General features: G+C 43.6%; 1 protein-coding gene across 1 annotated transcript; it reads left to right on the forward strand.

The window, feature by feature from the left end:
* The first annotated feature begins 9,826 nt into the window (after positions 1-9,826).
* Positions 9,827-12,534, forward strand: LOC109761050 (protein FAR1-RELATED SEQUENCE 5-like). Its single transcript, XM_073497429.1, has 6 exons — positions 9,827-9,919; positions 10,017-10,142; positions 10,297-10,394; positions 10,774-12,061; positions 12,176-12,369; positions 12,510-12,534. The coding sequence occupies exons 1-6, from the start codon at positions 9,827-9,829 to the stop codon at positions 12,532-12,534; spliced, it is 1,824 nt and encodes a 607-aa protein (XP_073353530.1).
* Positions 12,535-13,434: the final 900 nt, after the last annotated feature.

Raw genomic sequence — 13,434 nt, forward strand, 5'->3', positions numbered from 1 at the left:
GTTACAAAGTTGGCATGGTATCATCATAATAGTTGCGGGAGAAAGTCTTCACTTTTTCTTCGCTTGTGTCATTTGCTTATTGCGCCGTAACCATGGATAATCTTCATCGTTTATCAGGATGCTTGGGTCAGCCTTGACTTTGAAGGGAGGAATTTCATGAAACTTTTCATAATCTTCAGACATGTCTGTCTTGCCCTCCACTCCCACAATGTCCCTTTTTCCTGAAAGAACTATGTGGCGCTTTGGCTCATCGTATGATGTATTCGCTTCCTTATATTTTCTTTTTCTCGGTCTGGTAGACATGTCCTTCACATAGATAACCTGTGCCACATCATTGGCTAGGACGAACGGTTCGTCAGTGTACCCAAGATTGTTCAGATCCACTGTTGTCATTCCGTACTATGGGTCTACCTGTACCCCGCCTCCTGACAGATTGACCCATTTGCACTTAAACAAAGGGACCTTAAAATCATGTCCGTAGTCAAGTTCCCATATGTCCATTATGTAACCATAATATGTGTCCTTTCCCCTCTCGGTTGCTGCATCAAAGCGGACACCGCTGTTTTGGTTGGTTCTCTTTTGATCTTGGGCGATCGTGTAAAATGTATTCCCATTTATCTCGTATCCTTTGTAAGTCAATACAGTCGAAGATGGTCCCCTGGACAACGAGTACAACTCAACACAAACAATGGTGTCACCTCTGAGACGTGTTTCCAACCAACTGCTGAAAGTCCTGATGTGTTCACATGTAATCCAGTCGTCACACTGCTCCGGGTGTTTGGAGCGCAGACTGTTCTTGTGTTCATCGACATACGGGGTCACCAAGGTAGAGTTCTGTAGAACTGTGTAGTGTGCTTGAGACCAAGAATATCCGTCCCTGCATATTATTGAGTCCCCTCCAACTGTGTAGATTGCATTGAGGAATGCACATAGCTTCACAATGGCTAATCGGACGTTTTCCGGTAGAAGCCCCCTCAATGCAACCGGAAGCAGTTGCGTCATAATCACATGGCAGTCATAAGACTTTAGGTTCTGGAACTTTTTCTCTGGCATATTTATTATTCCCTTTATATTCGACGAGAAGCCAGTCGGGACCTTCATACTGAGCAGGCATTCAAAGAAGATTTCTTTCTCTTCTTTCGTAAGAGCGTAGCTGGCAGGACCTTCATACTGCTTCGGAGGCATGCCGTCTTTTTCGTGCAAACGTTGCAGGTCCTCCCGTGCCTCAGGTGTATCTTTTGTCTTCCCATACATGCCCAAGAAGCCTAGCAGGTTCACGCAAAGGTTCTTCGTCACGTGCATCACGTCGATTGAAGAGCGGCCTCTAGCTCTTTCCAGTAGGGTAGGTCCCAAAATATAGATTTCTTCTTCCACATGGGTGCGTGTCCCTCAGCGTCATTCGGAACAGCTAGTCCGCCGGGACCCTTTCCAAAGATTACGTGTAAATCATTGACCATAGCAAGTACGTGATCACCGGTACGCATGGCGGGCTTCTTCCGGTGATCTGCCTCACCTTTGAAATGCTTGCCTTTCTTTCAACATTGATGGTTGGTCGGAAGAAATCGACGATGGCCCAGGTACACATTCTTCCTGCATTTGTCTAGGTATATACTTTCAGTGTCATCTAAACAGTGCGTGCATGCGTGGTATCCCTTGTTTGTCTGTCCTGAAAGGTTACTGAGAGCGGGCCAATCGTTGATGGTTACAAACAGCAACGCGTGCAGGTTAAATTCCTCCTGTTTGTGCTCATCCCACGTACGTACACTGTTTCCATTCCACAGCTGTAAAAGTTCTTCAACTAATGGCCTTAGGTACACATCAATGTCGTTGCCGGGTTGCTTAGGGCCTTGGATGAGAACTGGCATCATAATGAACTTCCGCTTCATGCACATCCAAGGAGGAAGGTTATACATACATAGAGTCACGGGCCAGGTGCTGTGATTGCTGCTCTGCTCCCCGAAAGGATTAATGCCATCCGCGCTTAAACCAAACCATACGTTCATTGGGTCAGTTGCAAACTCAGCCCAGTACTTTCTCTTGATTTTTCTCCACCGCGACCCGTCAGCGGGTGCTCTCAACTTCCCGTCTTTCTTACGGTCCTCACTGTGCGATCGCATCAACTTGGCATGCTCTTCGTTTCTGAACAGACGTTTCAACCGTGGTATTATAGGAGCATACCACATCACCTTCGCAGGAACCCTCTTCCTGGGGGGCTGGCCGTCAACATCACCAGGGTCATCTCGTCTGATATTATACCGCAATGCATCGCATACCGGGCATGCGTTCAGATCCTTGTACGCACCGCGGTAGGGGATGCAGTCATTACGGCATGCATGTATTTTTGCACCTCCAATCCTAGAGGGCATACGACCTTCTTTGCTGCGTATGTACTGTCGGGCAATTCGTTATCCTTTGGAAGCTTCTTCTTCAATATTTTCAATAGCTTCTCAAATCCTTTGTCAGGCACATCATTCTCTGCCTTCCACTGCAGCAATTCCAGTACGGTACCGAGCTTTGTGTTGCCATCTTCGCAATTGGGGTACAACCCTTTTTTGTGATCCTCTAACATGCGATCGAACTTCAGCTTCTCCTTTTGACTTTCGCATTGCGTCCTTGCATCGACAATGACCCGGCGGAGATCATCATCATCGGGCACTCGTTCCTCTTGATCTTCAGCAGCTTCCCCCCTTGCAGCATCATTGGGCACATCGTCTGGTTCCTCTTGATATTCAGCAGCTTCCCCCGTTGCAGCATCACCGTATTCAGGGGGCACATAGTTGTCATCGTCCTCTTCTTCTTCGCCGTCTTCCATCATAACCCCTATTTCTCCGTGCCTCGTCCAAACATTATAGTGTGGCATGAAACCCTTGTAAAGCAGGTGGGTGTGAAGGATTTTCCGGTCAGAGTAAGACTTCGTATTCCCACATATAGGGCATGGACAACACATAAAACCATTCTGCTTGTTTGCCTCAGCCACTTCGAGAAAATCATGCACGCCCTTAATGTACTCGGAGGTGTGTCTGTCACCGTACATCCATTGCCGGTTCATCTGCGTGCATTATATATAATTAAGTGTGTCAAAAACCATTACAGAACATCATGAATAGATAATTAAGTGACCAAATTAATAGAAGTTCATCATCACATTAAAACCAAAGTACATACATAGTTCTCATCTAACAACATATATATAGCTCTCCAAAGCATCTAATTAATTAAACCATACATTGAAACTATGTAAAACATTTCAATGCGAAAACAAATGCGATCATAATCGCAACCAAGGTAACAATTGATCCAACGGCATAATGATACCAAGCCTCGGTATGAATGGCATATTTTCTAATCTTTCTAATCTTCAAGCGCATTGCATCCATCTTGATCTTGTGATCATCGATGACATCCGCAACATGCAACTCCAATATCATCTTCTCCTCCTCAAATTTTTTTATTTTTTCCTTCAAGTAATTGTTTTCTTCTTCAACTAAATTTAACCTCTCGACAATAGGGTCGGTTAGAATTTCCGGTTCAACCACCTCCTAGATAAATAAAATCTATGTCACATTGGTCGGTATATTTGTCATAAACAATAAATGAACCAAATAGTTATAAAAAGATAATATATACCACATCCGAATCATAGACAGGACGAGGGCCGACGGGGGCGGATACCAAAACCATCGCACTATGTAATAAGAAGGAATAATAAAAGTAACAAAATTAGACAAGTATCTATCTAAAGTAATAATTTTTTCCTTTCAGAAAGAAGATAAGAACAAGAGCACCACGGTGGTGCTGGCGACGAGATCGGCGCGGGCGATCGATGGCGCTGAAGACGGGGACGGGACGTGACGGACCGCTAAACCTAGACAAATCTCGGGGAAAATGGAGCTCGGAGGTCGAGTTTCGAGAGGAGAAAGATTAACTAGTGTGGCTCAGACATTTCATCGAACACCTCATGTGCATAGGAGGTGAGCTAGAGCACCCAAATGCCCTCCCCTCGCCGGCCAGAAAAAACAGAGCACTGTGGAGTGCTCTGCTGTGGCGATGGGGTATATATATAGGGAACTCATTGGTCCTGGTTCGTGGCACCAACCGGGACTAAAGGCCTTTGGTCCCGGTTGGTGCCACGAACCGGGACCAATGACCCCTTTAGTCCCGGTTGGTGGCACCAACCGGGACCAAAGGCCTTGTGCTGCCCCGCGTCAAAAGTTTAGTCCCACCTCGCTAGTTGAGAGGGCTCGAGAGTGGTTTATAAGCGCTGCTGCGCCCACCCTCTCGAGCTCCTCTCAACTGCAGGCTTTCGGGCCTAACCGTTCTCTTTCCCTGTGGGGCCTACTGGGCCTTCTGCGGGCCTGAATCCTGGCCCATGGATGGGTTTCAAGTCGTATTCAGGCCGTGGTGGCCCAGTAGGTGGCATAATTTTTTTTCTCTGTTTTTTGTTTTCTCTTTTGCTTTATTTGTTTTGTTTTGTTTCTACTTACAACAAAAAACTTATTTATTTTATTTCTAATTACTTATGTATTTTACTTTAATTATTTTATTTTTATTTATTTTAGTGCTGCTATTTTTATTTAATTTATTAAGGTTTATTTATTTTAGTTACTATAGTTTATTTTATTTTATTTTATTAAGGTTTATTTATTTTTATTTATTTTATTAAGGTTTATTTATTTTATTTACTATAAAAAAATGAACATAGATGCGCCTATAGAGAAAATTCAACCTAAATTCATAATAAATTTCTATGAAATTCAAAGAAATTTACTGTAAATTTAGGTCAAATTCCATGTATAAGGGCATCTATTTTCACTTTGAGAGGAGCTTGACAAGGCAGAGAGGGACGGGCTTATAAACTGGTGTGAGCGCCCTTCGGTTGGCGAGGTGGGACTAAACACTGGCCGCAACTAGGACCAGCCCCTTAGTCCCGGTTTGTGGTATGAACCGGGACTAAAGGGTGGTGGGCCAGGAGCGTGGCCCATTGGTCCCGGTTTGTCCCACCAACCGGGACCAAAGGGCCGGACGAACCAGGACCAATGCCCCCACGAGGCCCGGCAGGCCCCTGGCCGCACGAACCGGGACCAATGCTCGCATTAGTCCTGGTTCCTGACTGAACCGGGACTAATGTGAATATTGCCCTGTGACCAAAGCCCAGTTTTCTACTAGTGGAGTAGGACACAAACCCAAGACAAACTAGAAAACACCTAAAAACGGAGCAGGAGCCCTCCCAACAGCACGGGCTAGGATCCACCGCGCCTCCATGGCACTAAGGCCACGACAGACGAGGCAAATCGGCGGCGGCACCTCTAGGAGGCAAGGAAACCCTAACATGGGACTTGCTTGTGGAAGGAGCAAGAGAACTTCCGTGTGTGGTTTGGGTTAAGATTTTTCATGTCTAACCATATGATCTAGCTCCTTCCACTTATCAATGTCCCTAGACTGAATTACCATCTACTAAACATATATTAGTTTCATAATGTGGTATTCTGTAGAATATTAGTAATTATAATTAATTTGAATATATAGCACAGGGCACAAAATTCCGACACACGCTTCTACATGAATCTCAACATGTAGACACCAGAAGGCCTGGAGCTAGCATCGACTTAGATATAAGACAATCTCAAAGGACTTAAATTTAGCTAAACCAAAGCGATTAACATCTTGGACTAGAAGGATATTCGTGTCATCGAGACAATGTGATTTCAATGCTGGAAAGTTTTGCTGTCCATGAAAACCTATGCCCATTGTTGTACCAGTTGGAATCGTCAAACAAAATAAAAATCTTATATGAAACAAATGTTCCGTACAAATACATTATTCTATCCTGCATTATGAGGAAGCTTCTTAATTTGCAAGACATGGTCAACAAGTATAGAAAATACCACAAACGTACTATCATAAAGCCTACATATAGACCATTATTTATCGAATAAAAACATAATTCTCAATCTGGCTAATCATGCATGTTCCACTGGAAAAAACCTAATCATGTTTGTTCACAAGTATAATATTCATCTGAACAAGTAGGAGAACATAATGCCCCATATAATGCATGGATTTCGGATCAATAGCTAGCTTGATTTTGTTTTCAGGTGGATGAGAGCTTCATCGTTACAGCAGAGGACATCGTAGGAAGACTCAACTCCGTAGTGGAACAGCATAGCAGCTGCACTTCTGCCGAAGGAAAATGAAACAAGAAACATACTACATGACATGACTTCATATGTATAGTACGGAACATATTATATTGTATAATTATATTTGGAAGTGGTGAGAGGGAGTACATGCGGGCATGCATGTTTCCGGCGAGAATGTGTAGCTAAACCATACATATTGGCATGTTTCTGTGGCAAGATCTCCTAAAGTGACGAGTTTAGTTTATCACTTTTAAAGATCACTGGTGGTAATGGTACTTCCTTTTATGCAACAACTCCTATATGTAGTATTTGGTAGTTGGAGCCTAATAAGACCATGGAGCGTCCTCAAAGATAAGCAAGTGGACGATTCCAAAAAAAAAGAAGACTTTTTGGACGCAAATCGCAAATCAAGGAAATAGTATCATTTCGGTGCAGACTGGGGCTAAGAAAATGATTTAAACCCTCTTTTGCTAACATAGTTTCGAACCGTCGACTTGCTAAGCTATGCGACGGGGGTGGGGGTGGGGGGTCCATCACAAATAACCCAGATTACTCGTCTGCGATAGGGCTCGAGGATGCAGACGTTTTGGCAAAACCAACCGTGTGCGATACAAGAACCTATCTCACACACCATAGTTGCGACATACGTGTGTGATTGATAGTTAACGGCATGTTATTCCTCATGGAACCCAGACGGAGTTCTGCGTAAAACGTTTACGAAATGGTACTTATGGCACACAGTTGTCCCAACGAAACTATCTGTGATGTCTAGAGCATCGCACACGAGTCTTCGGTCTGTAACATCTGTCGACACGGTGGCTTTAGCTCACGTGTGGGATGAGGTGCTACCGCACATGATTTAACACCCTCACCACACACGTATTGTTGTTTCACATGTGCAATTTATAGTGTATCACCCATGGTTGTATTCTCATCTTGTGTTTTTTAATGTAAATTGCACTCGGGTTTCATTCTCAGAAACGTGTGTTGTATTTGTTTGCCTTGCAAATGCTCAATTTCTTGAACCATGTGCATTGTATATGACCAGGCGGGGTAAAAGATAACCACATTTCAATTGCCCCGCAAAAAGCATATTCGCCAGAATATGCATTCGAACAAATATCGTCTACAACAAGCACAGTCATCACAATCATTGGCCAATAGTACATTGCAGATACTGCATGCTAGCTAGTTATTAGCTAAATTCCACATGTGTACACATATGCAGTTCTCTTCAAAATACAACATTCACAGAATCAGAGTGTACGAAAGACGTAGACCTCTCATCACATGGAAAACAATGCATCCATGCATATATGTTTAGCACCGAACACTAACAGGTGAACGCATAATCTAGATCATCTATAGTGGGATTGATAAAGTATTTTGAGAAGATGTGCTGAGAAATCTCCTAGCAACTAGCAATTGAACTGCGGTCAGCGGGTCAGCGCTCCACTCTTTGAAGATCTGCAAGATTTTTAGAACAAAATGTGTCGTACGCGTAGATTAGAAGATACTAATTAAGACACACACTTATTCCTGGTATGTAGTCAGCATCTATAGTATATGCAAAAGATCACCATAAAGAATTCATGTGTTTGCAAACAAAGAATCCACGAAGGTTGGTCCCTTTTTACAGTTGAGAACATGGAAATTTTATGTATATAATTAGTCATATATTTGCCCTGTTAGGAACAACTTAATTAGTATAATCTGCTTATTTTTTCTTAGGAGACAAATACAACAAGAAATGTGTTTATTTACAAACTTTAACATGTGACTAACATAAGAGAATGTATTTACGAACGTTAGGATAAAACTTATGAAAAGAACGGATTTCGCTATCCTATCGAGAAAACGGTCTCGTGCACCAGGGTTTTTTCCCTGTCGCCACGGCTCCCTCCACGACGTATGTACAAGGAAAATGCACTGTAAATGTAGATGGATTCTCCCAATTCAATTCAGGAACCTATTATGAATACAAGTTTTACCATCGAAGAATTCAATACCTATCCTAGAATTGCTGAGTAAACGTCAGATCCTAACGATTTTCTATTATTCGGAAATAATCCAGGTAGTAGACTATGTCGCAGTTTGGAACAATGACATTCAAGATCGAATATTTGCTATTGATTAAGAAAAACATGAACTTACAAAGTACATCAAATTTTAAAAGAATCGATGTATACATGATTATAAATTACTTTTCAAGATATGTAAATAGGAAGAATCATGTCACGTGTAAGTCAAGCAAGAGGTGGAGACGCTGTTGAGGGCCCGATTTCCAATTGTCTTTTATAATGACGGCGTTTTCTAGCATATGATCTATGAAAGGCATATGCTCCCTCTTTGTTCTTTGTGCAATCAATCCCCTGAGAGAAAAACAATACATTAGTTTTCTTAGTTTACAACCTTGTACATAGAAGTTGATCAAGATTGTGAAGTATTTACAATATCGAAGTTGAAGAAGAGATGAAACATCTCAAAGTCCACATGGATGGTATTCGGTTGACTACCAAAATGTTTGTCGTAGTACACATCCAGACCTTTAAAACCTTTTGAGATTTGAGTCAAGCAAAATGTATGTAAGAGCATCTACAGCTGGACATAGCAAATATGACCCCTTAAACGCCCGCGGACGGGCCCGATTAATGATCGGGCGTGTTCGTTTTGAGACCCTATTTGTCTGTCCGTGCAGCCACACTCCTTATTTTCTTCCTCATATGGCATGTCACTTGCATGTGATTGATGGAGATGAATAAAGAATGAAAAGAATGAATAAAGAAAGAGAAAAGGTGGTCCGGGGTGGGGCCGCATCCTACGTGACGGACTGCCCGAGCGCGTCCGCGAGCCCTCATATCCTCCCTACATTTGAGATGGATATGAGGGTTCACGGACTACCCAGACGTGTAGAAATGATATGAGGGGTCCGGTTGGGTCACATTTTTCTCTCTCTCACATCCGGTCACTGACCGGGCGCGTCCGCGGGCGTATGAGAGATGTAGATGCTCTAATGCCCTGTATTTGGAACTTGCCTGCTGCAGGTATTCGTTAGAAATGCCTGGCCATGCTTGTACTCGTGTGCTTCATATTTGGCTTGTGGAGGAAATAACTCGTTGAATTGCTCGTGGGATGGGTTGTGACAATCATACACTTTTTTTCCGCTTCTTCAAGCAACTGTTGGGTGTTATGGTTCTCATCTTTCTTTTGTCTAAGGGTCTCTTCTTCACGACAAGTTTGACTGCGGCCTCTTCCATCTTTTGACTTGATTTTCTTATGATGTGATGTTCTGAGCAGGCAGTGCAGCTGTTTCAGTCTGCTGAGTTTGCGATGCTGCCGTGATGGCCCGCTGAGCTGGAGGAACGGATGCGTCGAACCGCTAAGCAGCCGGTGCAGCTGTGTCGCACTATTGAGCTGGTGGTGCTAATGCGCCAGCAGTGGCGACCTGCCGGTATGTTGATCAGGCGGTTCCAAACGGACGGGCTGCCGATCCGAGCATGTGGTGCCGACACGTCGGTATCCTCATCAGACACACCATGCCTACAAGGCGAAAAGCTGTCAAATCCATGTTAAATTATGGTTGTTTGGGAGCTCTGGAACGTATTGGAAGATCTTAATGTGAGTGGCATTATCATGTTGTAATTTTTTGGTGGCATCCGACAATATTATATTTTGAAAATTTATAGATGGATGAACATGATGATGGTCAGGAAAACAATGAGCATGATGATGGTGAGGAAAACAACTCGGAGATCTCGAATGAAGATTACATTAGTCAGGTATGGAAGTGGAATTTTTTGTTGGCATGCATGCAAATTGAATTAATCCTGGAATATTATATGATAAGTACTTATGTATTTGTGTTATATTTTTCAGCTCATTTCCGAATACCATAATGCGTACGACTATTACGGTGAATCCGACGCGGAGACAGGCCTTGATGTCGAATCATTAGCTGCACCTGATTCTGGGGAGTCGCAATCGTCGGTCATCATGAGGGAGGTATGTATGTAATCAATGTTGTATGGAAGTAATGTTATACCATAGAAAACTGTTTTCATGGCTATGTTATGATTGTGTAGGTGACAGAAGTTGAGGGAAAAAGAATGTCCAAGATACTGCTAGTGCAGATGATAAGAGGGATATGTTCATGCAGATAATACAAATGACTTTTACGTCTCACGAGGCTGCGTATGATTTCTACAACAGCTATGCTAGAGATAATGGTTTCAGCATTAGAAAGAATAGGGTCAGGTATAGCAAAACCGAGTCACGTCATATGCGTTATAGGCGGTTTGTTTGTTCCAGACAAGGAAAACGTGACAGCAGGTTGCTAACCGAGGAAGGACACAGCCATAGGCTCAGACCCGAGACACGCTGCCACTGCGAAGCGCACCTGACCGTGAAGCTTTGACCAAAAGCGTGGGGTTTGGTATGTTGATAGTTTTGAGGACAAGCATAGCCATATCTTGGCAGGACCGGACGAGGTACCTTTTCTTTGGTCCCACAGAAAAATCAAAGAGTACTAGAGAGCTGAGATACTGTCCATGGGAGCTGCAGGGATTAGAATTCACGACATGATGGATTCCTTCATCAGCAAACAAGTATGGTATGGCGGTGTTGGTTTTACCAGGCGTGAAATATACAACCTTTGCGCCAGGGAGAAGAGGAAGCTGCTTTCAAAAGATGATGCTGCCACAGTCATTGGCATCATGGCCAGTAGGAAACAGAGGGATCCTAGCTTCTTTTTCGAGTACAAGCTAGACAAGGAAGGACATATGAATAGGATGTTCTGGTGTGACTCCCAGTCTCGTCATGACTATGAGGACTTCGGCGACGTGCTTGTATTTGACACCACGTACAAGATGAACCGGTATGGTATGCCATTCATACCCTTTGTTGGTCTTAACAATCACCGGAAGACCACTGTTTTTGCTTGTGCCATAGTTTCGGACGAGACCGAAGAGACATATGTGTGGCTGCTGGAGACTTTTTTGAGGTCCATGTGTCAAAAGATGCCGAAGAGTGTTATCACGTACGCCGACGCTGCGATGATCAAGGCAATTCGCCAAGTCTTGCCAGACGTGTGGCACCGTATATGTACGTGGCATATAGAAAAAAATATGAAGATTCACCTCAGTCACAAGTCCTTGAAGGAGTTCCGAACTCTTCTGTACTACAACACGTCCACGGCCACGTTTGAGGAGAGATGGCACGCGTTTTCCAAAAGATGGCAGTCGGAAAAAACAGTAACATGGTTGAGACGGATGTATAAGAAGAGGAGACCGTGGGCCGCGGCTTATCTGATAGAGGGTTTTTGGCTTGGCATGAAAAGCAACCAGAGGAGTGAAAGTCTAAACTCATGCCTTCACCTCCACCTAGACGGTGAAATGACCCTGGTGGATATGATTTTGCACTATGAGAACGCCGTTGTACGTATCCGTGAGAATGAGGCACGAGATGATTGCACGACCTCACAAAATTTACCGGTGCCAGTTACTAGCTCGAGGGAACTTGAGATAGCTGCTTCTCACATCTTCACTCCAGCAAACTTCTATATGTTGCAAGCTGATCTTAGGAAAATTGGCGGCATGGAGATTTTAGAAATAAAGCTCGGAGACGGATCACAACAGTACATCGTGGCCTGGAAGAATAACCGGAAGAGCCGTTTTTGGGTGGAGTACACTCCAGTAAATTCCGCAGAAAATATAAGGTGCAGCTGCAGAAGAATGATTCGAAAGGGTCTACCTTGCAAGCACATATTCCATGTATTGAAGTACTTGAATATATCTGAAATACCAAAGTGTTTAGTTCTTGTGCGGTTCACGAAAGACGCAAGGTTAGGACTGCCCGCGAGGCGCACAAGCGATCTGTTGGGATTTGGATGGACTGGAGCAGCTGAAAGAATGAAATATAGCCAGGTAAGTGTGTTGGCTTCAGAAGCCATGCATGCAGCATGCAAACACCCAGCTTTATAGGATCAGTTACAGGAGAGTTTGAAGACTGTGATAGCTAAGAGCCATGAGTATGATCAGCTAAAGGAAAATTTGAGTAAGAAAACGGCTGATCTTAGTACTTGTGCAATTGAATATGTAGACGATGGTGAAGGCAACATAGCTGAAGTTCAAGATCCTATTAAAGTATCAACGAAAGGTGCAACTAAGGTAGATGAGAACCGCCCTATGTCGAAAAATGGTAGGCCACTTTCGTACGACGAGATCAGAATCAGGTGCGGTGCATGCAAATTGCTAGGGCACACTAAACGCAGCAAGAAATGCAAACTAAATAAGAAGTAAGTTTTTGTACGCATTGTAGGTTATAATTGTTTTTAACTTGTCATTCATTAACTTTTCATGCTATCGTGTGCAGAAGCGTGGTGGGCGAAGAAGAGTAGAACAGTTGCTAAAGTTATGTTAGGATGAATCCAGTGATCTAATAGTGAGGTGTTTACTATGTGTTACTGCATACGTGATACATGATATATACTATTGCAAGAGGCCAGTACCTTGAGATAGTGCTTGTAGCATATATGGACTAAACAGGAGGCGGTCACTAGGGACTTTAATCATGGAAAATGGATAGCATTTTAGCCATTGTAATGATGGCATCTTTTGTGTTGTCCACTCTAGTTATATTATATTAGAAAACTAGACGATACCCGACATGTTGTTGCGGGAATGTTTTGCAATATATTCATAGAGAAATGGTTACGTGTAACATGTATATGTTGTTGCGGGAATATTTTGTTTTCATGTTGTGGTGGACCTTTCTCCATACATGTTGAATGACGAGGTGGCAAACTTGCATGTTAAGAGAAATAGGTTAGTGGTGGCTAGTTGTTTAGATATAGAAGATGTAATTATGTGTGGTAATAATTTTTTTTTTTACTCCTTTGGTTCATCACCATTTAGATATAGAAGATACCAGCTCACTTTGGTCTATAGTATAGACTTCGTACCAAAAACCCACCATTTTCCCCTCATAAAGAAAAGAAAAACCCACCATTTTATGGCTTGTAGTGTAACTCGGGCCGCTTGTCGCGATGACGTGGAGGGGGGGGGGGACGGATGCCGTTAGACGGCGCGACACACGGCCGCTCCCGTTGCCGTGCCCATTTAACAATTTTTATTTTGATTATAGCCCGTTTAAATGGGCCGCGCTGGCCACCTGGTCGGGGCGGTTCTTCCCTCGCGATCTCCACGCGCGTTCTATCTATCCACTGCGACCGCCGCCGCCACCGATCCACGTCTTGCCGCCGGTCACGTTACGCCATGGTTTCGTGGAGCGACGAGTC

Source organism: Aegilops tauschii, chromosome 4 (assembly GCF_002575655.3).
Source record: "Aegilops tauschii subsp. strangulata cultivar AL8/78 chromosome 4, Aet v6.0, whole genome shotgun sequence".
NCBI classification, from domain to species: Eukaryota; Viridiplantae; Streptophyta; class Magnoliopsida; order Poales; family Poaceae; genus Aegilops; species Aegilops tauschii.

Excerpts from the sequence above, each read along its gene's own strand:
- LOC109761050 (XM_073497429.1), top strand. The coding sequence starts at position 9,827 with ATGGATGAACATGATGATGGTCAGGAAAACAATGAGCATGATGATGGT. Across the intron at positions 10,143-10,296 it reads CGTCGGTCATCATGAGGGAG|ATAATACAAATGACTTTTAC; the intron begins GTATGTATGTAA and ends ATGTTCATGCAG. Across the intron at positions 12,062-12,175 it reads AAAGAATGAAATATAGCCAG|CTAAAGGAAAATTTGAGTAA; the intron begins GTAAGTGTGTTG and ends GAGTATGATCAG.